This window comes from Macrobrachium rosenbergii, chromosome 28, assembly GCF_040412425.1.
Source record: "Macrobrachium rosenbergii isolate ZJJX-2024 chromosome 28, ASM4041242v1, whole genome shotgun sequence".
NCBI classification, from domain to species: domain Eukaryota; kingdom Metazoa; phylum Arthropoda; class Malacostraca; order Decapoda; family Palaemonidae; genus Macrobrachium; species Macrobrachium rosenbergii.
Genome location: NC_089768.1, coordinates 12,635,132 through 12,661,949, shown reverse-complemented (window position 1 = coordinate 12,661,949; position 26,818 = coordinate 12,635,132). Strand labels below are relative to the sequence as shown.

General features: G+C 37.5%; 1 protein-coding gene across 36 annotated transcripts in view; it reads left to right on the top strand.

The window, feature by feature from the left end:
* Positions 1 to 26,818, top strand: part of LOC136854032 (dystrophin, isoforms A/C/F/G/H-like) — a 1,916,343-nt gene that overhangs the window by 178,699 nt on the left and 1,710,826 nt on the right. For 3 of the 36 annotated variants that reach the window (XM_067130054.1, XM_067130071.1, XM_067130050.1), the window contains exons 1-2: positions 6,131 to 6,261; positions 19,709 to 19,998. The exons of the other annotated variants lie outside the window; for them this stretch is intronic. In XM_067130054.1, the coding sequence (XP_066986155.1) occupies positions 19,878 to 19,998 (121 nt within the window). In that variant the 5' untranslated portion in view covers positions 6,131 to 6,261; positions 19,709 to 19,877. Of the gene's footprint in view, positions 1 to 6,130; positions 6,262 to 19,708; positions 19,999 to 26,818 lie in introns of those variants that run through there. 36 annotated transcript variants of the gene reach the window in all.

The window sequence follows — 26,818 nt, the reverse complement described above, 5'->3', positions numbered from 1 at the left end:
TTGTGTGGGTGTTTGAAAGTGTCAGTATGACAACATTTATAACAGACCATGTGCTTAGCGACCGCAATTATTTTTGCACGTGGTTTTGTCAGGTGGCCTCTTGGCCGAGAGTGAGATTTTATTTCCAAAAGGAGAGGTTGTTAAGTGAATGAGAGATAATAGCTTTCTCTGGCGCTGGACACAAGTCTCATGGGGAGAGGGATGAAAAATGCCCAAAATGTGGCAAAATGGCTGGTTAAGAGACCACATCCTTTTCTTCAATCGTTGTTTCTGCTTTTTATTTAGTCAGTTTTAGCACAAGTGAAACCCCCTAAAAATCACTTATAAATGCAATCACAGTACCGGGTATATTATGCTGCACTGTTTTTAGCGGTAACAGATTACCATGGTAATACTACGTCTGAGGGTAACATACTAACATACTATCACGGAAACTAATATAATACATATATATATATATATATGACGTTATATATATATATAACTCTAATATATATATGTTTGTATGTGTTTGTATATATGTATATATATGTGTGCATATATATGTATATATGCTCACACACACACACACACACACACACACACACACACACACATATATATATAAATATGTATAAGTATATATAATATACATATACATATATTAATGTAAACGAAATTTTCTTTATCATTTGATCATCTACATATATCAAACAATGATCTTTTACGTTTCATTCAAACTGTATAAAATGCAGTCTATTGAGAAGGAGTTGACGCATATGCAAGCAAAATTCCAATATATTTGACATTTGCTTGCATACTCGGCTGATCATATCATTAAAGTTCACTCACCCAGTTCTTCTGCTTTCCTCCGACCGGCGAAGCCAAATACAGCAAGACGGCTTTTTCCTCTCTCTCTCTCTCTCTCTCTCTCTCTCTCTCTCTCTCTCTCTCTCTCTCTCTCTCTCTCTCTCCTTCCTGGTTATTGTGACCTAACCACATCTCCACCAGACCATTCATGATCATTATTCAACTGATATTCCCTTCATGTACGTATTAGGATGAGAATGCATTACTCCTTTTTATATCCAGTTTCACCTTTATTTTAATTGCATTCCTCACGAGGGAACACTCTTGAAAACAGTCACCAAGGTAGGAGAACGTAATTAAACAATGTTTGTCTCTATATATATATTATATATATTTGTGCGTAGGAACGGTAATCTTCGAGCAATAAACTCGACCTCAGATTTGCCGTCTGACAAGACTACAGTAATATCACTGCAGTACCATAAAACGTCACACATAACAACACTACAGTACCATAACACATTACATATAACATCACTACAATACCATAAAGATTACATATAACATCAATACAGTACCATAAAACATTACATATAACATCAATACAGTACCATAAAACATCACATATAACATCAGTACAGTACCATAAAACATCACATATAACATCACTACAGTACCTAAAACATCACATATAACATCACTACAGTACCATAAAACATCACATATAACATCAGTACAGTACCATTAAAAATTATGGGTACTATATAGTGATGTTATAACTTTTGGACGGCTCGCATCGCGTGTGAAAATAAAAGCAAAAAAAAATTGTATCTTGTTACTTAATTTCCCCCATTAAAAGAAAATGGGCTTAATTACTGTAGAATTGAGACGAACACAAAGAAACGTTTGTGTCGCATTGCATAACTTTCCCTTTTGTATTGTTTTTTTTTTTCTTTATCGAAATTAACTCGAAGAACACAAGGAAACTATTATACCTTTTTACGTAAGTGCCCCCATGAAAAGAAAGCAGGTTTATTCTGCGTAATCCCGTCCTAATTCCTAACATTCTGCTTAACATGGCGAAAAGTTTGCATTCATGCAAGCGCATAAGTCTGCGATGAGTCTCGGCCGTGACCGCCCAACAAGGCGCCTCTATCTCGCTCGTCCCCCATTGCCACCCTACCACACCCAGGTCCCCCGACAACACAGGCTATCACATTCTCCTTCATTCCACGCAATCTTCGGCTCTTTTTACCCTCTTTCGTTTGCTTTACCTTCACCTTTCTCGTTTCTTGGGCCCTCGTACTCGCCGTATTCATCTCAGACTCAAGCGAAAACTGGACTGCTTTATTTTCGTTTCCACAACAAACTGCGCTTGCGCATCCATCTTCTCGTACTCTGCCACCCCCTCCCCCTCTCCTCATCCCCTTATCTCTCCAGTTAATTTCATGTCTCGTTATTTCATTACGAAGAGCGTCACCCTCTCGTTTTGGTCTCACTCTTGGCGTTGACTGCTTTTGGGATTTTTATTTTTTCATTTATTTATTTATTTGTTTGTTTGTTTTACTTTGGGTGGTCGATGCTTTGTTTTTGTTTCTGGTTTTTTTTTGACATCCGAATTTTTTTTTTTTACTTAGCCTTCCGTTTTTCTGGCTTGTTTGTCTCGTTTCTTAACGGATTTCTGGAGTTTTTTTACATTTATTGAAGACTGCGATAGATTTGGGGCATACGAATAAGGAAATCTAGTGATACACACGCACACACACACACACACACACACACACATATATATATATACATACATATATATATATATATATATATATATATATATATATATATATATATATATATATATATATATATATCGTATATATTATGCATACACGCACACGATTTTATATGTATATATGTATATATATATATATATATATATATATATATATATATATATATATATGTATGTATATATATAACACTAGAGCGCAAATGCTTGTATTTATCTATGTATCATGGGAATTGTGCATAAATGCATGTCATTGCAAGCAGGTTCACTTATCGCTGTGTCAGGCTTATTTTACATCAAGAAAGCACTTTGTATTTCGTGTATCATCACATCGTTATTTAGTGTAGCACAGCCTACCAAGCAAGATCAATTTAGTGCACTGTTTTTTTAGGTGTACTTAGTTGTATTTCTTGAACAGAGGAAAACAACACAGAATTTCCTATGATTATGCTGGTTTCCCTATTATTTTTCCTACCGAGCCAACACTGTTGCTAACAGCATCTTTCACAAAATATGTTAAATAAAAAAAAAAGGTTGATTGTTTTTGCAGATGACTATCTTCATATTGCACTCATTTTCCTAGTCCCACTTCATATCCAGTTTAATCTGCTTTGGGTATCATAATGGTGTTCGCCTGGGGTGTAGTTGCTGTGTGCCGTACCTACTAAAAGCAAAAAATAAAATTGTTTTGATTTAAAGCATATTCTTTTAATTTTCTCATTTGGTTTGCAAGTTTGTTTTTTTATTTTCTCCTTTATATCTGTGTTCTATGTATATGTATGATCATGAGCTGCGATAAAGTATATTATTATAAAAACTAATAATGAGAAAACTACCCTCTCACTCCGCATTTTAACGTCAGCACTGATGAGGAAAACTGTTCAAGTGTTCGAAAGTCTCTGCTTGTTTATTTTACATAGTAATGTAGTTACTATATAATTGTGGATTTTTATTACACACATTATTATTATTATTAATTTATTATCATTATTATTATTGTAATTATTATTATTATTATATCGATAACTTGCGAAATTCTTTTCACAGTATATGAGAATACAGTGACATTATTATTATTATTATTATTATTATTATTATTATTATTATTATTATTATTTCGATAACTTGCGAAATTCATTTTATTGTATATGAGCATACAGACATTATTATTATTATTATTATTATTATTATTATTATTATTATTATTATTATTATTATTATATCGGTTATTATTATATCGGTAAATTCCTTTCCTTGTATATGAGTATACAGTGACTTTTTCAGTTTGGTTTTTCTTACGTGATATCCCAGTGTTTACTGTTACTAGTACATTAAACAGATGCAAATTGAGTTTTTTTTTATTGCTTTTGTAGTATCTACAAGCTCGTGATTGATGAATGATTATAACAGTCAGAAGTTTTTTCATATCAAATCAGTCTTGTCATATAGTAAAATTGTCTTGGTGTAATGTTTTTATTTTACTGTTGTATAAAAGGCTATTAGGCCGTGTATATAACTAACAGGAAAATAAAACTCAAATAGATTGTCTTTTTTTGTAAAAACGATGTGTAACAAGTAAAAAATGCACCGAAGTTTCTTCGGCGCAATCGAGTTTTCTGTATGAGCCTCGGCCCGTTGAAGCTTTCAGCCACGGTCCAATGGTGGCCTGTCCTATAGCGTTGCGAGGCGCACGATTATGGCTAACTTTAACCTTAAATAAAATAAAAACTACTGAGGGTAGAGGGCTGGAATTTGGTATGTTTGATGATTGGGGGCTGGATGATCAACATACCAATATGCAGCCATCTAGCCTCATTAGCTTTTAAGATCAGAGGACTGACAAAAAAAGCGCGGACAGAAAAAACTGCGGACGGACGGACAAAGCCATCTCAATAGTTTTCTTTCACAGAAAAGTAAAAGCCCCAGGAATATGAGGCTTTTAAATATAGAAAAAAAAAATCTCCAAATCCTTTCACGCAATTAAACATGATAGTATGAAGTTTGTACTCTACTTTTCCTGTTTCTCTTGAAACCAAAGGATAAGATTCTTCCTCTGAAAGAGAGAAGCAAGTACATCTTGCAATTTTCTCCATCAGCTGCCAAAAAAAAAAATTGTTACTTAATCCCAGGTGCCATTTGATTTATGGCTCTTTAGTTTATCCTCACGCTGGTTTTAATTGCCGTTATCTCATTAATTAATCGACCAGCGATTGGCTGATGAATGGCCTTCGTTCAGCTCGTGCTCATTAAATTGATTGACATTCTTTGTCTTTTTAAAGATTTTCCTTATTTATATTTATATTGTTAAGATTTTCTCTATTTATTTATATTAAATGTTGTGCATGGTTGCTCGTCTCTCCTTGGGGTTTATTTATTTTTATGAGTGGTTTTACCATTGCAAAGTATCTGTGGTAATAGCTATATCTGTTAAATGTGAGATTAGTGTTACGTAGATCATTTGGAATGTGCACTTCAAACTTGCTATTTTTTCAACTACGATATGTCTTTTAACTTTTCTTTATATGTTATATTCTAAAAGATTTATCATCCTTACTTTTCATCCTTACTTTTCATCCTTATAATAATAATAATAATAATAATAATAATAATAATAATAATAATAATAATAATGATATTCACAGTGGTGTAACTGTAAATATATATTAGAAGTAGATTTACAAACAAGAGTTTTCGAGAACCTGCTCGACTCTTCTTGTCAGTCTCAGATTGAGGAGAATCGAGCAGGTTCTCGAAAGCTCTCGTTTTTATAAATATTCCTAATATCTATTTACATTTACACCACGGTGGGTTCCTCCTCTATTTTAGTAAGAATAATACTAAAATTATTATTATTATTAATGATTTTGTATTGGGTGGGCATAGTGGCCGTGCGAACCGGTCTTAGACTTCCGAGGCTTGGGCATGACTCTCCATTCGCTCCAGACAAGTCCCGGTTCTGCGTCTGGTTCTCTGCCCTCTGAGCATCCTTGTTGGGCATCCATTCGCTGTAGTGGCAGCCTGCAAGTGTAGAGCGAGTGTGTGTGTGTGTGTGTGTGTGTTTGTGTGTATTTGCGCGCGCGTGTGTGTAAGAGACTGTGTGTGTGCGCGCGTGTGTTGTGGGCGAGAGGGGAGGGGAGGGGAGGGGTTGGGTGGAAGGAGGGGTATCACGCCGCTTCTTGTTATCCTACGCTCATCAACATCACGAGTTTCCTCCTCCCTCACTTGTTTATGCTCAACATGACTTTAATTGTCTGGGCGATTTCCTCGCGAGAACGACGGTGCTTCCGAATGATTTCTGTCGCTTTCGTCGCTTGATATTCGTCGCTTGGTGTCGTCGTCTGGCCCTTGTGGCTCTCTCTGATCATCTAAGAAAGAGAAAGCAGAATCTCAAACGCACGCACGTACCCTTACTTACTTACAAACTCGCACTCACTACCCACTCACTCCTATGCCCTTCTTGCCCCATGACAACCAACAAGCCTCCACCTCCACCTCCACCTCCACCTCCCCCTCATCCTCATCCTCCTACTTCAGGGTACTCGAAGGGACGGCTTAACACTTCACCCTCGTCTTCGTTCGTATGTCGACATGTCGCGATGACAAGGACTTGGGTGAAATTGTTGGCCTTTTTTGATTGATTGGGTGACTGTCGCGTATCGGCGCCTGCTGGAGTAAAGACGGACCTGGTTGGGATTGTCGCTGTCACAGTTTCGGGTTTTGTGAGGAGACAGGAAGTTTGATGTTATTTGCACTAAGATCTAGAGCTTGATTTGCACAGTGCTGATGTGAGAAGACAGGAAGTTTGATGTTATTTGCAACCTAAGATCTAGACTCTAGAGCTTGATTTGTACAGTGCTGATGTGAGTGGGTTGCTTACTTGTGACATAAAATGATGATCGTCGTGCATATGTGACGTTTCGTGCATTTGTGAGAGGAAGTGGGAAGTTTTTATGGCAAAGAAGCTTTTGAAGCTTAGCATGCATATAGCAGTCTTGAAAATCTTCTCACCATTACAATAAGTGAGATCTCCGTTGTGTTCACGAGGTGCTGTGAAGTGTGGAAAATAAATAAGAACTAGTGTATTTTTAGTTGAGAAATAAACGAATGTCATAAGCAATTGATGAATTACTGATGTTGCTGTCATACTTATCTAAAAAATAAAAAAATAGAAAACCTTATTAGTGGCGCGAGTTTTCGTGTATTTTGAAAGATGGAAATAAATATCTCCGTGCCGGGATGAAGAAAAAAAAAAAGTTTCGCTTTGTGATACCAGTGAAAGAATTCAGTACCGGCTTTGAGCCATTTCGGCCACTTGGAATAAACATGAAGGGAATTACGCAAAGGCATCGAGTGTCACGGACCGCTATAACGGTTAACGTGGTCTTCTTCTTCTGTTTTCCTTTGAGAATTGGGGTCTTTTCTGCGACCGTTAAGAATCCTTCTTATTTTCTCTTCGTTATCACTGCCAGTTAGGCGCTGCTGGGAATTTAGATCTGAATCGAAGTAGTGTTTAAATCCAGTGCTGTGATAATCCCATCCAAGTAATGATAACATCAGTATCTAACTTTGTAACTTGAAAAAAAACACAATTTGGAGAACAAACATATTTAAGAAATCAACGTGCCGTTTCCGAGCGTCATTTATTATATTATTATTTTTTCTTTCTCTCTCTGTTAACTTCACTCATAATGAAATGTAGTCTGGTTTTAGTGTCACCATATTGAAAAGGGAGCATGACTCCCCAAAACTAGGTGAGGATTTCTTAAATATATTTGTTCTTCAACTTGTGTTTGTTGCAAATCCCAACCAGAATTCCATGTTGCGTTCAATACATTTATAATGTTATTACGATTTTTAGTTTTCTGTAAAAGAAAACTATTATGCCGGCTTTGTCTGTCCGTCCGCACTTTTTGTTCGCACTTTTTCTGTCCGCCTCAGATCTTAAAAACTACTGAGGCTAGAGGGTTGCAAATTGGTATGTTGGTCATCCACCCTCCAATCATCTAACATACCAAATTAAAGCCCTCTAGCCTCAGTAGTTTTTATTTTATTTAAGGTTAAAGTTAGCCATAATCATGCTTCTGGCAACGATATAGGATAGGTTAGTTTCATGGGCCGCGACTCATACAACATTATACCGAGACCACCGAAAGATAGATCTATTTTCGGTGACCTTGATTATACGCTGTACAGAAAACACGATTGCGCCGAAGAAAATTCGGCGCATTTTTTATTTGTATTATATTGGGCCTGGAATTCGTCCTCTTCCCGAGAGTGTTGAAATTCACGTGAAATTTAAGGAGTCGAGGGGCGCCTGAATTTCAAGACGTCTGAGGAGGGGACTTGGTGGGGTCGACTTGTAATGAATGACCCCTGACTCCCTCCCTCAACCCTAACCCTTATCCGAAAGAAAAAAAAAAGAGAAAATGGGAAAGAAAAACACAGAGAAAGTGATCGTACAACATAAACTTGAGAGAACGAAGTGGTTTAATGTTACTTGGCCAACACAGTGTTAAATTCGGGTCGCAAGTGGATCGCGGAGCCGCGGAGCGGTAATTTACCTTGTTTAGAAGGGCAGACTATTTTGTATTAGGTCAAGTTACTATTTAGTCGAGTTACGGAAAATTTTTCCAGCGGTGGGTGTTTTCATGTCACATTATTTAGCAGGTAATAAATATCAGAAGCCAGTCATTTTCCACACAAATTACTCTTGATATAGTTACTTGGATTTGCTATCGACTCATAAGGACAAAATTACAGAAACTGGTCATTGGCTTTGAAACTTCTTATACTTTTAGACTGCTTTCTGTGAGAGAGAGAGAGAGAGAGAGAGAGAGAGAGAGAGAGAGAGAGAGAGAGAGAGAGAGAAGAAGAAGTCTCGAAGGAATAAGTTAGTCATCAGTTGCACAATGATGCATCATTGAGTTAAAAAATGGGGAATCGCCTTATATAGGGACCTATATTGTTTGTCCGCTAAATATAAATATGACAGCCAACTGGTAAATGCCATCCACCCATATTCGAGGGCCTTCCAGTTAGCTAAAACGTTGATTAATGGAATTACTTTGACATTTGGTATTATTTTAAGAGGTGAGATATGAGGGGAGTATCCAGCAAAGAAGGATATGAGGAGGAAAGATGAAGTGGAAGAGGAGGAGGGAGGAGAGAGGGGGGAAGGGGAGAGGAGGAGGGGGGAGTTGCCGGCGCGTCATTTATTGCTGGAGATTATTGTGTCCCTCCCATGGCCTCCTTGTGGCATTTACGCCACCCATTCCTTATCATAAAAGAGATGATGTAGATTAATGCCCGGGGAAAGGAACTCTTGTTTTGAGATGTCTCTTGTTATTTACATTGTATGTGAATACTCGGCATTATAAACACTGTGTGGATGAGTTAATGGGTTAGTGCATTAATGGGTAGATTGGTTAAACATTATTCTGTAGCTTTTTTTTTATCGTTCAGACTCTTGAGACGTAGATTTTAGCTGCAGAAAAACCCGAAAAACAAAGATTCCAACGCCCGCTATGGTATCGGAGAAACACTAAATGATTAGGAATGATGTCATAATGTCTGTATATCCCTTTACCTCTTACTTCTTCCTGATGAACACCATATCCTGTGGAAGCTTGAATTTCAAGTCAGTGGCCCCTGTGGGCTTGTTCCATATGAATAGGGTCATCTTCTGAATAATAATAATAGTAATAATAATAATAAAATGGCAGGAATTCTGAACAAGAACTTGCAGACATATCCCGTCAGTGTCACGAGCAAGGACGAATACTTCCTTCTTTTCCGTGTGTTATGGTCTTTGAAACGTTGTTCCTCCTTTAAACGGCTTCACTCTGTTTGTCCAGGATCCTCTCGGGAAATTGGAACTTAAAAGGTGAACGTCTCGAGGGAAAACAAAACTCGAACGGCTCACAGTAAAGAAACAAACTCCCCTTAAAGATAACATTGGCCTCCTCTGAGTTCTGCTAAGGCGTTTGGGGTGACTGATGATGTCTGCGGGAGGCCAACACTCGAGTGATTGGTCTAGTACTCTAGTTATTCTATGGCTGTTTGGAAATCGCGGTTGTTATGTTTCAACAGATTAAGTTCTCTCTCTCTCTCTCTCTCTCTCTCTCTCTCTCTACATATAAAGTTGAGGTTCGAACTTCAGTTGAACCGTTGTTCCAGATCACGATTGTGTTATCTAATACTAGTTGCATCACATTACGAAAATCTAAATTTATATATATATATATATATATATATATATATATATATATATATATATATATATATATATATATATATATATATATATACACACACACACACACACACACACACACACATAAGTAGATCCTTGTGTTTATGTACCAGTGTGAAAATCCAAACTAAAACAGAAGAATTTTCAGCTCTTGGCGTCTGTTTCACAGCTCGTCGTTTTAACCGCCATGCAAAATGCCTTGTCTTGTGGGAGAGAACTGTCAATCATCCCTGTCATCGCCTTGGTGGTTTTTTCTCACTGATATTTAATCTTCCCATTGTTACCGCCGGTTATTGGAAGAAGAAACTGAAGCTTCCTTTCCTGCTTGTTCCGCTTTGCAAGTGCTTTTTCTGTGTTCATTGATGCTGATCGTTATATATTTTACTTTTTCGTTTATTTTTACTTTCTTTCATTCCCTCTTTACTTTCTTGTGGATGGGCGTTTCTGTATGTTCTTTGGCGCATTTGTTTTGTTTGGGTAGGCGGTAAATAGTGTTTGTTCTTCATTTATCTTTCGAGTTTGATTGCTCGAATAAAAAGTGTCTTGCATTTCAGTTCGTAATTTTTTTGGAAATCCTTAACATTTTTGTGTACAATCCTTAAAGCGAATTAGCACGACTGTATTAGCTTATGATTTTAGTTAAGCACATCAGTTTTGTAATTATAGTTATTTATAATGTGTGCATAGATGCCTATATGCGTGCGTTGTGTTTTGTTTGCGGAGGCTAACATTTAAAACTTTAAGAGTGTAGAAGCGGATCATCACACTGTCTGAGGATATAAATAAAATTCAATAGACGAGTCCCGGTAAAGTTTCTGATTACTGTAACATAACTTTCATTGACTGGGATTTGCAGATGATTTTGACTATTTCCATAAAAGGTTCTCCTCACAGTTAACCATACTAGGTCTAGTCCGCAAGTTAGTGAGTGGGGTTGGCTATCTGGTAAGTTCAGTAATCGCCACCTCTTGACGCAGCTGCTGCCAGGCTGAGCCAACGTTGGCCAAGAACACCCCATAAGCACTTAGTTAATGTAGCTAAACTCATATTTTCAGGCTCCAGATATTATACAGATTATTCCTCATGTTCTGTAATGTCTGTTCATTAGAAGATAACCTTTTCCGCTCTGTGTACCCAGTCCTCCATTGTTGAAGGCAGGATCATGTGTTATTACCAGTACCCTTTCTGAAATCTTGATCAGTGTTAACTGATTGCCCCTTTAGGTATCATAGGATAAACCTGAAGTCGTAAGGGCAGAGTTATAATGTTAGGAAAAAAAAAAAGTGGGTACCAGATGAAGCTGTTATGGCACGGAGACTCTACCTGGATAAATATAGTCTTTGCCAAATACGTCCGCTGCAATTTTCGAGATTGCAGCCTTTTATTTGATATTCCGATTTGGTTGCGACTTATTTGGTCACCTTATTGCGTCATGTTTATTTTGCTATCTTTCTTCCTCCCTGGAACTCCGCTTCCTTAGGTATTGTGTTGTGCAAAAATGATTCTTATTACCATGATTCTTATTACCTAGTGTTTTTTAATTTTCTTGACAAACATTGTGTTGGGATTTTTTTTTAAATCATTCATTTTATTTTCTTTGTGGGTATAGTGATTGACACAATATTACCCCAGGTCTTTATCGGTTACTGCAAGAAGGGAAAGTGAGAAACTCATAACACGATAAAACTAACAGAAATATAATGGACAGGGTATAGAGCAGATACACCTCTGTGGTATTTTGCTGGGTAAGTGCCTCTACTAAGACAGCATTCGACTCTTGAGACCAGTACCATTACAGAGGCATTGAAATTATTCAAACTGGTCAAAGTGACAGGATGAGTGAGGAGACGGAGGACCCCTGTATTGGAGACGTTTTCTCTGGGAACGATTTTCCCTGTGGGAACAGGGAAGTCCCACGCAGGAATAAGGCTTATCAAAGAAATTGCATGTCATGCAAGAATCATATGGAGCGTCTGATTACATCTGCCTGTCCGAAGATGTGCGACTTCTTTCGACGCCACGTGTACTTAGTCACATCCTCGGACACAGGGAGATGCACGGTCTAGACTCTAGAGTCTAGACTCTAGACCGTGGGCAGACGTTACCAGGCTCTTAATACGATTCTTGCATGACATGTTCCGTGTAATTCGGCGCCCAAAAATCTGATAAATCCGAAGGGTTCAAATGCCTGCTACTCGAATATTTCTAGGAATTTTCAAGTAGCAGGATTAGAGAAAGAAAGGAGTGCAGAGGAAGGAAAGAAAGGACACCGAAACGTGACGAAAATACTTTTCGTAAACATTTTCCTATTTTATACAAGATTATACAAAGCTAATGATTTTCATATGTATGTGGATTTCATTTTTTGTGTAATAGGTAAATCGCTCCCTAACCCAGTGGTTCTCAGTCTTTTTTTAGTGATGACACCATAACTAATGTAATCATTACCGTGGCACCCTTTCTTCACCATCCTACCATATCGCATGAATTAACATATATATATATATATATATATATATATATATATATATATATATATATATATATATATGTGTGTGTGTGTGTGTGTGTGTGTGTGTGTATGTATGTATGTTGATATATTAGAGTACACAGACTGATAATAATTTCCAATACAGCACGAAGGAACGTGGACTTAGTGATAATAATTATATGAAGACTTTGCAAACTTTTTTTTTTTTTAACAAATGTTCGTTGAGATTATCTAGGCAAGACAAACTTCACGACAATCTTGCAGCACCCCTAGGCACTGTCTGTGGCACCCCAGGGTACCATGGCACCCAGTTTGAGAATCATTGCCCTAACCGAAAAAAGTTATAATCGTGGAAAATTAACATTGTTCTGCAGGATAGTATAGCTGGTGCTTTTTAGAATCGCGCCAGATTTAACAAAGCCTCTTACTTGGCTGAAAAATTGATGTAAAGGTTTAGAAGACGTTTCCGTTTTATATTTTCCTGTTGATATAAGTTTTTTTTTTTCAACTGTATACTGATATCTGTGTGGAATTTCTTGCGAGCCCATACTTCGGTATCTTGTGTTGATTTCCTGTCAGGTTTATAGCTTAACATAACAGGGAGAATAGATCGTCTTTTCTAGTAGATGCTAAATAAATTCGCTCAATATATAATAATAATAATAATAATAATAATAATAATAATAATAATAATAATAATAATAATAATAATAGATGGTTGATTCATATTGAGCATAATTGCTACGGAGAATGCACATCACTAAGTCGAAAATGAAAGCGAACCATAATTGTCGAAGGTGATATTTTCATATATGCCGATTAATTCTGAGTACGTCGACTATAAAACAAACTATTTTACATCTGAAGGCGAGACCTGGTATCACCCAAACAGCTTTAGGTTATAAAAAGGCTTTGTAGAGCATGAGCCATTGATAGAATACTGGTGAAGTGTGCAAGCTTTGTCGGTGCGAGTGGTGCAGGTGATTTTAGAACTCTCGGAGTAAATTGAGAGAGAGAGAGAGAGAGAGAGAGAGAGAGAGAGAGAGAGAGAGAGAGAGAGAGAGAGAGAGAGAAATGGCTTCCTTTTCCTGTTTCTCGATCAAGCCAGTGTTGTACTATATAAAACTGAGAGAGAGAGAGAGAAAGAGAAAGAGATGGCTTCTCTTCCCCGTTTCTCTATGATGCTGGTGTTGCACTATCTAAAACTCTGCAGTCTGAGTGAATGTGGTGTTATTTCCTCTCCAGATTTTGACCTTACTGTAGATAACCTTTGAAATTACTGCCACAGTAGCACCACCTGTGCCATCGCAGATCGTCAGCAATTTCTCTTCTTACCTCCATGAGTGTGGAGTAATCATAATTGCTCCATCAATTCTAAAGAGGTTGCAAGCTTATGCTTACATAGGCCTACATGAATTTGATTTTGAGGAACGCCGGTGTCTACCTTTCGATGTGGCTTAAATACATACCTAATTGATTCTTGAAATGTAGCCCAGTGTTTCGGGAGCTCCAGCGCTGTAACTTGGTGTTTTTAGGCTTACTGTTTCTGTATTGCAGTTTTCGCCTTGAGAAACTGCTAACAACACACACTTTCACTATATATGTTCGCTCACTCTGGGTTAACGGATACTTTAAAAATCTATTTTAACAAAGTACCACCTCTTCAAGTAGGGACAGAAGTCATATTTTATTATTTATATTTTATTGTTGTGCTCTGGTGGAGGTGTGGGCGTGGGTGGACGTTGGCTGAGACAGGAAGCCTGACACTGTCGGTAGTGGGTGCTTAGTACTTTAGTTATTCTAGTGTTTGTTTGCAGTTATTAATGTATTCGTTATGAAGCTGCGACTTGACGAACTTGAAGTTATGGTCTGATGTGATCAATTGACAATCACTATATTATAGGAGTAAATAGCACTTATCTTCTACAGAGAAATTGGCATAGATTTTCTGTGGTTTGCTCGAAAAATTTCGGCATATATTTGCGCAGGTTTTATTTGTGATGTTTCATTCACTCCAAGAAACACCTATTTGTTTTTTTTTCTAACACTCACTCAGTAAAAAAAAAAAGTAAAATATGCGCCGAAGCTTCTTCGGCGCAATTGACTGTTCTGTACAGCCGCTACAGCGTATACTCAAGGCCACCGAAAATAGAACTGTCTTAGGTGGTCTCGGTATAATGCTGTATAAGCCGCGACCCATGAAACTTTAACCACGGCCCGTTGGTGGCCTATCCTATATCGTTGCCAGAAGCACGATTATGGCTAACTTTAACCTTGAATAGAATAAAAACTACTGAGGAAGCTAGAGGGTTGCAATTTGGTATGTTTGATGATTGGAGGGCGGATGATCAACATACCAGTTTGCAGCCCTCTAGCCTCAGTAGTTTGTAAGATCTGAGGGCGTACAGAAAAAGTGCGGAGGGAAAAAATTGCGGACAGAAAAAGTGCGGGCAGAATAAAGTGCGGACGGAAGGAAAACTAAAAAGTGGCATGCTTACGTCTGAAATCTGTATTGATTCGTCAGTATGGTTTTATTTTTAGTCAAGAACGAATCGGAGAGGTAAAATGCTTTGAGGTGGTGACAAAATAATCTGCAAAGATCTTTTTTTTTTTTTTTATTTCTCCGAAATATTGAAAAATTATAAAGAATTTTAAGTTGATAGGAAGTATTTCAACAGCAATTTGTGAACATTGTCAAGAGGTTAAGATTTACTTCGGAAGATATTTATTAATTTATTGATATATTTTTAAACTTTTTTAGAGACTTGATATATTTCAGCAAAATAACCTTGGTCTTGAGGGAGTGAAGAGACCGTCTAACCAAAGGCACGAGAAACGAATAAGGTCTCTCTCTCTCTCTCTCTCTCTCTCTCTCTCTCTCTCTCTCTCTCACACACAATTATCTAGCGATTTACACGAAGCTTTCCTGTAATCCGACCATTCACCATTAAGATTTCTGACACCATCTCTTTTCCTGAGTGATGTCCAGAAGAGGTTTGACCGGCTGACTAACCTCGGTACTTAATTACGTAACGGATACCCAGCGTGACCTTTTCTTTTTTCTTTGTGCTGTTGCTCTGAATCGCACAAAGGTGAAGAAGACAGAACCGACGGTTTCAAGGGAGAGAAGTAATAAGCAACGCAAGAAAAACATGGCGTATGACTAGTGTAAACAGAGCGACCTCTGTGGTAATAATGAAGCCAAAAGGAGAGAATGACGTAAGACGCTGTATATGCTAATGAGGCTATTTTGCAGGGGGCGGGGCTGGGGGCCGGGAGAGGTAGAGAGAGAATGGTTCTTCGATTTAATAGGATTACTTGCATTCATAACTTCAAATTCCTCCTGTTATAAAAACACTTAAAGGGAAGGCTTGCCATTGTTCTTAATCCCATAAAAATCCTTATCGTATTGAGCATTAACCGGCACTTATGCAGTAGGGGCCTCTAATTGCAATATTACAAAGTAACTTTTATATCAAATTCACCTAGGCAACGAAATTACTTCGTCTCTATTTATTAGTCAGAGTCAAGGGGTCCACACCAGGCATCTTACTCAAAGCAACCCCTTACCACTGCCTTCGGACCATTATTACGGAATGGCCTTTGCTGGAATAAGACCCGTGTAATCTAAACCAACCAACGACACTGAGATAACATTTTATTGCCAGTTCCCTCTGGTGAATATTAGATATTCCTCTGTTCGAGTTTCTGTTCCACAAATTCAGATAAAGGAATACAAATAACAATACAAGCGCTCTGTGTCAAGATCCTCGGACACACAGGCTAACAATAATCCCCATTGTGTGCTTGGGGGCTGTGTTTTCCTACCCTGAAGCATGAACAAAAGTTCCCACTAGAACTGGCTGACGTTCTAGAATCGATAGATAAAACAAACGAGGTTTATGGCGCAGCAAGCAATAATGGGAACAAAGGATGTCAGCTGCTTTTAGGCTGCTGTACATTGCTGCACCTCAAGAAGGAAAAGACTTTGAGAATGATACTGAAGGTTCACTACTGAAATGGAAGTTACTGAAGATAGACTAAAGAAATATACTAACAGTGGCTACAACGTGTCTTGTTTACTTTTGGCAATGAGGGCATAAAGAGAAAACAAGTTTTCTGACAAAGACATATTCATGAAATGGCAGAATATTATATGAGCATGTGACATCATTTTTATCTTCGTAGGTATAGGAAGCCTTCAGATCAGTTCCTAACTTTCGGGCAGTGTTAGATGATTGTTGTGTACGATATTTTTCAAGTTCTAAGAGCATGAGACCCCAGAATAAGTGAAATTAATCTGTATACCAACAGTAGAATTCTAGTTTTATGGATGGTAGACTGGAGAAAGGTCTCTGTGTCTTGGGTTACGTAATTTCCTTGGAATCTGCAGTAACTGATGACTCTACCGTTTTTAGCTTTCTGTAAAAAAAACTATTGTGCCGGCTTTGTTTGTCCGTCCGCACTTTTTCTGTTCGCCCTCAGATCTTAAAAACTACTGAGGCTAGAGGGCTGCAAATTGCTATGTTGATCATCCACCCTCCAATCATCAGACATACCAAATTGCAGCCCTCTAGCCTCAGCAGTTTTAATTTTATTTAAGGTTAAAGTTAGCCATAATCGTGCTTCTGGCAACGAAATAGGATAGGCCACCACCGGGCCTTGGTTAAAGTTTCATGGGCCGTGGCTTATACAGCATTATACCGAGACCACCGAAAGATAGATCTGTTTTCGGTGGCCTTGATTATACGCTGTACAAAAAAACATTGCATCGAAGAAACTTTGGCGCATTTTATACTTTTTTCCAAATAATTTGCCAGTTACGTTATTATCCATTACTCGTAAAAGTGATTTCATATTGAAATACAAACAAACGTACGAAAGGGTTTTCGGCAGAGGCAGTGGAAAGTTTAAGTGAGATTAGGCCAAGGATCACTATTGAATAGCATCAGGTTACGCTTAAGTTTAGAAAGCTATAAATAACGTTTTCTGCGAGATTTAAATGGAATCAGATCTTCGTGTTTTTTGGTGGACGCACTGATACCGTTTTCTACGGAGCCTGGAGTCGGTTAAAGCGTCTCGGGTGTTAGTAACTCGATGCGCTTGAAAAGGGTTTGTTCTATATGATTGCCAATTAAAATGTCTGTAAAAGTTATCCGATACTGAAGTTCATACTGGCAAACGGGAGACTTTTTTTTTTTTTTTTTACAATAAAAGTCGCATCGTGACATAGCTATGTATAAAGTGAGGTTGTGCTACCTACCACTAGCTTTGCTTGAAAAGTGGGTCTATTAATCGTTCGTTTGTATGTGTATGCACCTGTGTGTTTACGTTTGCAACTTTTTAAAACTTCCGTCGTTTATGCATTCATTACCTTTTATATTTCTTTGCAGCATGATAAATGTTAGACTTTATATCATTATAATACTATGAATAACATATCTGCATTATATATAAAAAATGAACTTCTTCATTTATAACAATTTTTTATTCTCTCTCTCTCTCTCTCTCTCTCTCTCTCTCTCTCTCTCTCTCTCTCTCTCTCTCTCTCTCTCTGTGTATGTATGTATGTGTGTGTTTGTATGTATGTAATATCGATCTGAAGTGGCTCTGTTGAATTATCTTGAAGTACTCCTAATAATTGTGGAATGTTGTCTCCGTAACGACTCTTTGATGTGGCTGCAACGAAAGAAAAAAAAAAGCATTCTTTTTCAAATGTTGCTATTTTGACTTTTTCCAACAGTACACAAACGAAATTTTTCACATTAAGAAGTGCAGTAAATGAGGACTGTAAGCTATGAAACAATTAAATATATAAATAAGCTTAAAGAAAAACATCTTGCATGTTTTTTTTTTTATTTTCCTCGAAGAAGACTAGGCTGTTTTGAGCATAATCATTCTTCTTCTTGATAGGAGAGGTGGCATCCTTAACATTATATAATAATTATCAGCAGTTGCCAGTGTGATCAGAAAGATTATGCAGCCTTTGGGGGTTAGATATTTATAATTTGTCTTTAAAATTAGTTTGTTCAAGTATTAATATATGGTTTATTGCCTTTCTCTTAAACGTCTCTTTAACGTAAGTGTCTCTCCGATAAACATTAAAGCTTTTCAGAACTACGAATCTGCAATTACGGGAAAAGGTCCAAAATACTCTGTTTCAGAGATTCTAATTCATTTCGAACGTATTTTGACTACAAAATCACCCGAGCATCTTGCCACCATGATAAAGAACAAGTATAATATACGTAAATGCCCATTAATTAAGAGAGTTATTTTGTATTCCATTTATAACTCGTTTTATTTCAAAGATGCTTATGTAGAATTCCGTGTATTCCTTCACCACAGAAATAAAATTTGAAAGCAAGAAACTCGGTTTATGCTCCTTGGCGTGGCGTTTGAACAAAGCTTCCTGTAAATGGATGACAGTTGAACCAAAGTAGTTTTAAGTGACTAAACTCCTAGCGTTACAGCATTTGTTATTCTTTTGTTTTTTTACTAGCTTTCTTTTAGGCATTTCTTTTACGTTATTCTACTCGCCGTGTTAGCGGTCACCTTAAGTAATTTCCACCCCAAGCGTTGTATATATATATATATATATATATATATATATATATATATATATATATATATATATATATATATATATATATAATAATAATAATAATAATAATAATAGAAGGAACCCATAAAAACGCCAAAAGGTAGAGAGTTATTGCTATATATTTTAGAGACCAAACGGTCTCCCTCTAATAAGTTAAGCATGTATCTACATTGATTTTTTTTTTTCTTTTGCCCTGTGGTTACAATACTAGTTTGTTTCGTAGAGCTGAGGAAAAGAAAAGTTTTAAGCTTTTAGTGATCCATGAAGCCTTCATTTCAGTTATATATTTCTCTTTTCGAAGATCATTTGTCTCCTCTCTTCATAAAAAAAAAATAAGCAATCAGTTTAATTAGTTTATTTTTCTGTTTCTCCGAAACATGATGGTAAGCATAATTATATATTAAAGTATTGGTGTAAGGCTAACAACATTGAGCACTGGATGGGAAGAGAAAAAATAGTTAAGTGCAGTTTTATTTATAGTTCATCACTTGTGACAGGTGTGTGTTTGTAAAACAGTCGCACACTAACACGAGCAACAAAGCTGCCCCCCCCCACACACACACACGTTTATGCTTATGTTACTGTTCAGAAATAAGGATGGGGTTTTAAATGAATAGTCTTCTTATGTGAAGTAATGCAGTGAAAAAAGAAATTGAGGATTGAAAAAAAGCAATATTAGCTTCACAGTTGTGATGATACCAGTGAAAAAAGTTACGTAACCTATAATGAGTAGTTTATGGAGATTAAATATTAAGAAACACTCCCCGTTATCTCGTTTATATATAGATTACTAACAGGATAATATTTCACACGACAAACTAGTGAACGACTTTCAACGACTCTGCAGTATGTGAAGTAAAAAAAAAAAAAAAATAAGATTCTTTTTCGTGTGAATTCACAATTATTTCCATCGTGTGAAAACTGAAATCGCTGCTGGATTTTGTAAGGTCTCGCAATGCCTAAAAAGCCCGAGATAGAAGAAGAAGAAGAAGAAGGGGATGCCGTAGGAGAACCTCGACGTTGTCAACAACAGAAGTCGCATAAATGCAGCACTTTGACGCGCAGACAACTTGCAAGTGAGTAGCTATTTGTGAGGCTCGGCTTAGACTGCTTGGCTGCCCGCGGCGGAAGTGAAATGACCTCTCTCTCTCTCTCTCTCTCTCTCTCTCTCTCTCTCTCTCTCTCTCTCTCTCTCTCTGTCATTACTTTGTATCCATCGAATTATTATAATTGTTTTTAATGTAATAATTGTATTATTTTGTGTAATATAAAATCTAATTATATAGTAAACTGTATTTTATTATGTAAAAGACAAAAGCAAAGACTTTCAAGCACCTGAACGGTGTCCCTCATCAGGGTTTACGTTAAATTTAGGTATTTTAACGTAAACCCTGATGAGGAACACCGTTCAGGTGTTCGAAAGTCTTTCTCTTTTACATATAATTGTGGATTTTTATTGCACAAACTGTTTTTCACGAGATTGTGAATTCTTTGCTGTTTTTTTTATTATTGTTTAGAACGGTGTCTTAGTATCTAGATAATTTTTTCCTCCAGCGAATGGAGTCCACGTTTTCTGTATTTTTTCCGTTCTGTAACATCAGTACTTTAGAGTAGCTGTTTACTGAACATTAACAGTATATATCTATTTAGTGGTATATAATCCAAATGAACTAACATGAAAACATGTATTATTATTTTTAATATCATTATATAATATTGCACACGTTCTTGCCATTAATTTGTTATGCGAGCTTGTGTTGAAAATTGGGGATTTCTCCAGGAGCGCGAGTCCTTGCTGGCATAAGACCAGCTTAAACTAGTGCAAAGATAGCACAGAAGAGAATGCCGTATGATGGAAAAAAAAACCGAGAGAAGAGAAATGTAATAAACTATGGCTGCAAAAGATAAACAAACAAATATATTTATAAATACATGGGTAGTGAAAAGACATTAATAAACTTATCCCAAAAGTATGGTGCCCTTAATTACTTTTATAGCTTTCCATGAATTTACTAGGACTAGAGTAAGTTTCTCCGACCATTGAGCCCTGGAGCAGAGGTCGACATCAGCTCCCTTCCCTTATTCACTTCCACATTACCATCTCGACTTACGATTACGGGCGCTTGCTGACTCAAGGTCAACTTGATCTAGAGTGATAATGACAGCCAGAAGTCCAGTTGTACAGTTTTGCTGTAAAGGGAATGAATGAGCAATAGTATTGGGCAGTTGTCACCTTGTGGAACGTCACCTGCCGTGGGTGCGGTGCTTTACAAAATGAGGAAGTGCATGCGCTAAATCTAGAGGCACCAGCAATCAAAATGATTGGAGAAGTCCTCTGCTGAAATGAAATACATGTAAGGTAGCCAAATAAGATATCTTTTGACAGTGGTCCAAATCACTAAGAACCGGTGTTCAGGAAGAGAGGAAGCAGGTATTTAGGTGAAAAGCCCAGAGTTTTCTGTTCAGCGTCGAGTACCTCTTTAAATAAAAAAAAAATCTCTTTTTACACCAAGGAATGAATATAATCAGTCAGCGTCCGTTAACTCTGATGGCACTTACTGTAGATGCTGTTAATATTCAATAGTGCCCTATTACTAAATACGCTTCCAGAAAGCTAGAAACATCCTAATGGCCACTCAACCATCACTGGAACTGACAAGTATTGACTATCAAAAGCAGAATCTCGCATTATCCTTAGCTTAGATACCGCTGCATATATCTCTTTGATGAGAGGACTGAACCTGCAGATCCTTGGACTTGACTATCCTTGTTTTGTAGCCAAATCTACTTTGATGTCAGCACTGGCGTTAAGACCTATTACGTAAGTCTGCCTTTTAAGCTAATAGAGATAATTATTATCCTTAGTACCAGAGAAAGAACCATTCCCCAAATTCCTAAGTGTATTAAAATCCACCTAATATCTTTTCCGACTTCCTTCCTTCCTTTCTAAAGCTCAGCTAGGACTAACTGCCCTAAACTCCTATCCCGATCTAAGTAAGTATCGAAAAGTAAAGTGAACTTGGTAACCTTACCCATCACAACTCATCGCCAATAATCAAAACACTCCGGGTTCTTCTTGAACATTTCAAGTACTCAGGAACGAAGGGATTACGAATGTGCAAGGCCAAATTAGTGTAACAGAGCAGTAAGTGGAAATGTAAGTAACCTAAACGGTAGGCCACAGCGTGCCTGAATCTAAAAATAATTAATCTTTTTTTTTTTTTGTATTTCAGAAAACAGGACAGGTGATGTTAATATTAGGCAAGTCTTGGGGTTATCAAGATTTTTTTTTATGAAATGAGAATAATAGTTTGAAGCACAATAATATAAACCAAGTATTTGTTAGGTTTTTTAGAAATAAGCACATTACTCCTGTAAATTCATAAATGGCTGCCCTTGAAGGAAGCAAATACATTTATCGGTAGCAAACGAATCGGCAGTTGAGAAAACAAACGGATTAATTTTAGGGCCCGTAGCTGTGGCAGGAATCCAGTAGGCGATGCCTTCCTCCAACCAAAAAAAGATACAACGAAGCCACTTTTGATATCCTATTATTCAGATGATCTGGTCATATCTCGTAAAAATCACGAAGATGCCATTTCCCACTGGACAGTTCCCGTAGGGGTAGTGCCTCCAGTGCACTTCGCGCGGTGCACTGTAGGCATTACTTGAGGTTCTTTGCAGCATCCTTTCGGCCCCTAGCTGCAACCCCTTTCGTTCCTTTTACTATACCTCCGTTCATATTCTTTCCACCCTCTCCTAACAATTATTTCATTGTGCAATTGCGAGGTTTTTCTCCTGTTGCGCCTTTAAAACCTCCTCTACTTTCAATTTTCCTTTCATCGCTGAATAACCTCATAGGTCCCAGCGGTTGACCTTTGGACTAATACTTTATATTCCAATTCCAGTTCCCACTGGACATTGTATGTGCTTAGGACTTTATGTCGCGAGTTGCTAAAAAGAAATCATACAAATAATATACTCCCACAAATAAACCCCGAGTCGGGAGACGGGCTGGTGCTTCGCACGGCTTAGAAGACTTTCTGCCTTAATCTGTAACAGCTGACCGGCCAGATGTTGGTCTCTCTCTCTCTCTCTCTCTCTCTCTCTCTCTCTCTCTCTCTCTCTCTCTCTCTCTCTCTCTCATGATTTACCTAGACTGTGGCTGAGATCACTGGGTAACACAACACGAGTTTCTGATTTGTATATGTATGTATGTATGTGTGTGTATATATATATATATATATATATATATATATATATATATATATATATATATATATGACCGTGAAATATTTTCTGTTAAAATAGAATTCCATCAAATATAAGGAGCCCATAAAAACGCCAAAATGTGGAAAATAAAGGCTATATTTCAGAGACCAAACTGTCTCTCTCCTCAGGCAAATAGTGAATATATATGTGTATATACATATGTATGTATACATGTATGTATTGATACAGTTTATTGCATTCTACTTAATACTGATGGTATAATATGGGCACTGTTACTCTTGATTCTGCCAAGTGGAAGGTGTCTTGTAAACTATCCGATGTGTATTATTGATTAAACTAATATATATATATATATATATATATATATATATATATATATATATATATATATATATATATATGCATATGTATATACATCCATACATAATCACTAATATTAATATTGTACACTGTATAAAGAAACATCGATCCCTATCACTCTTTATCAAGCTGAATTACTGATCCAGATTCCTGCAGCACGTGTATACGTTACTTGCAACCGAATCTCCTTCCTCACAGTCAAAAACAAAAGACAAACGGCCTCGAGGACAACCGTTGCACTGTTATGGAGGGTCCGGGCATGCCTCGTGGCAGCTGGTAAACATCATGAGGAAAACATGGCGGTCCTTACTACAGCTGCATGCGATTTTCTCTCCCAACACAACGAGAAATTCCCCTCCCCCCTCTTACGTTTCCGAAGTTGTGAGTTCTGCTGTCTGAGAGAGAGAGAGAGAGAGAGAGAGAGAGAGAGAGAGAGAGACATGAGAGATGACCTTTTTTTATAATTAATTAAGACTTTAGAGAGAGAGAATAATTCTATAAAAAATTCGTTACTTTATAATTAAAAAGACTACTGAGAGAGAGAGAGAGAGAGAGAGAGAGAGATTCTGTAAAAATGTATGATTTCTATAATTAGACTATTGAGAGAGAGAGAGAGAGATTGAGAGTATATATAATATACAGTATTTGCTATAATGTTGTTGAACATTTTACGTTTTCTCGATTTTCTTATTTACAACAATTGTATAATTACTTACAAATCAACATTGCATTAAGGAATTCTCATTTTCCTTGTGCTTTTGTAGTATTAAGCATAAAAATTTATATTTTCAGTTACAAATATTTTCTTTATTCCGCATAAACCTACCACGACTTTCCGCGAGAGGGAGAGAGAGAAAAAAAAGATTGGATCTGTAGTGCCAGGTTTATCAACTTTCCTTTTCATCATACAGCATTCATCAATCAAAGCTTTACCCAGAGAGGAGAAATAACTTCAATCTAACTGGAGAACCAACTGACAATGTTAATTCCTCCCTTAAATGTCTGTAGACTTGGGATAACCAGAGACAGACGGATAAAAAAACGCGGAACCCCTCATCAGAGGGACCCAACTAAACTCCTTGGAGGGACCCATTTAAACGGCTCAATTAGTCTCCCCCATTTAACCCGGCCACTTTCCTTTTCCTTTCCCTGATGGGTGACCGCCCATGCCATGCCCTTCCCGTATATTCCTACCCAGCCATGGTCCTTCCTCGCTCTCATTTGTTTGTCTTTGTTTCGCTTTTATTTCATTTCTTTTTTGGTGGTTCGGTTAACAAGAGAAGCCTACTTGACTTACAAATTTCATCGGCTTCTGTTCCTTCATAGGAAGGATCCCGTAGGAGCGAAATAGTACCGTCAGTGCGCTTCACGCGGTGTACTGTAGGCATTATTTCAGGTTCTTTGCAGCCTCCCCTCCTTTAACCCCTAGCTGCAACCCATTTCATTCCTTTTACTGTACCTCCGTTCATATTCTCTTTCTTATATCTTTCTTTCCACCCGCTCCTAGCAGTTGTTTCATAGTGCAACTACAAAGTTTTCCTCCTGTTACACCTGCCAAGCCTATCTACCCTCAATTTCCCTCACAGGTCCTATAGTGCTTGGCCTTTGGCCTAAATTCTATATGCCATTCCATTTACTGGAAGGTTTAGATCGTACTAATTTAACTTGCCTGGTGCTTTCATGCTAATCGCTCTTGTCGGTTCCTTAAAGCTCCTATAGGAGTCCACACCAGGACTCTTAATCCCATTTGAAACCTTACCATACTTACCCCCGGCCGTAAGGCAGGGTTACTTTACAAATTATTTGCATTAGGGTTGATCTCTCTATTAACTAGAATTAACCATCTCTCTCAAAAGAATTTTTATTATGTTTTCTTACAACAACCGCTTGTATCTGTTAGTTTCAAGCTTGCTACAAAACGAGGGACTAGTTTCAATGTCTTGGTACTTGCAAGTAGTCTGCTTTAAGTCTGACTGGCTGAAAGCTATATTTTTATTACTATATTTTATTCGCAAACAAAAACACGTGTTTTCGAATATTCATATCTTTGCAGTGGCGATTTTCCCCGTTTACTCAATGTATGGGTTTATATACAAAGTGGCTTGTGGGGTGTGGGGTTGGGGGGGGGGATGGCTTCGGGTATTTATTTTCAAATTGCTTGATTTTATTTGGTTATGAAAAGTATAATTTTTTATGATTAATACAAAACTTGCCATTCAGCAGACAGATTCACTACGTAAGTGATAAAAACAATGACACGATGAAGTTCTTGTAGATGTTGGTTATGACTGCTTGATGCCTGGTATATTTTCTAGGTCTAAACTAAAAGCTACCATCGAAAAGCTGCACACTAACTGAATATTCCTCTCTCTCTCTCTCTCTCTCTCTCTCTCTCTCTCTCTCTCTCTCTCTCTCTCTCTCTCTCACACACACACACACACACACACACACACACACACACACACACACACACACACTTTTATTACTATACTGTCCTTAATATAACTATTTTTGCCTTTCATCCACTTATACATAACATTTGACTGATTTCTTATTCAAGGCAGCCACTAATCGAGCATGCATGCTTTTGCCTGTGCTGCTGTGATTTTTAACCGGGTCTGTTCTTGTTATCTTTACTTCATTTTATTTAGTGTTTATATAGAGGCCGTATTCTAAACTTTCACTATTGAGAGTCAGTATAGGGAAGCCGGTGTTGCGTAGCTGTGATTCAGAAGGCAAGAGGAGAAACTTGATATTTAAACAAAAAAGAAGGAAAAAAACAGAAAGAAAAGGAACTAATGTACGAGCTGACGTGGACTTCTGCATCTAATTACACGCAAAACCACAAAGAGCAGTTATGTCACTGAAAGCTTATCCGCTCGATAGAAGCAAATATTTGCATATCCAAATACCATAATTGTAATCATCATCGCTATTTTTAGCGGCGGCAATAGAATTAGTAGCAGTTACTGCAATATGGCAGTACCGGTAGTGATCTTTCAGATGCCCAATGTGGCTTACACAAGGCTTAATCCACTGGGAACCTTTCTTATCTTAATGATGTGTGTTCGCCTTCATTTCGGGGCTCCTGTTAATCTTTCCTCATCGCCCAAGGATAGCTCTGGCATAAGAAGGCTCGGCTATCCCCAGTATTGGTGCCCTTGTCTGTTTCCTGTCAGTACATTCATTTCTGGCTTTTCATCTGATCTTTTTATGTGTGACCCTTTCCTCATTTTTAATGGTGTTCCTCGTGGTTCTCTACTGTCGTCCACTTTTTCTTTATCATTATAAATGCATCCCTGG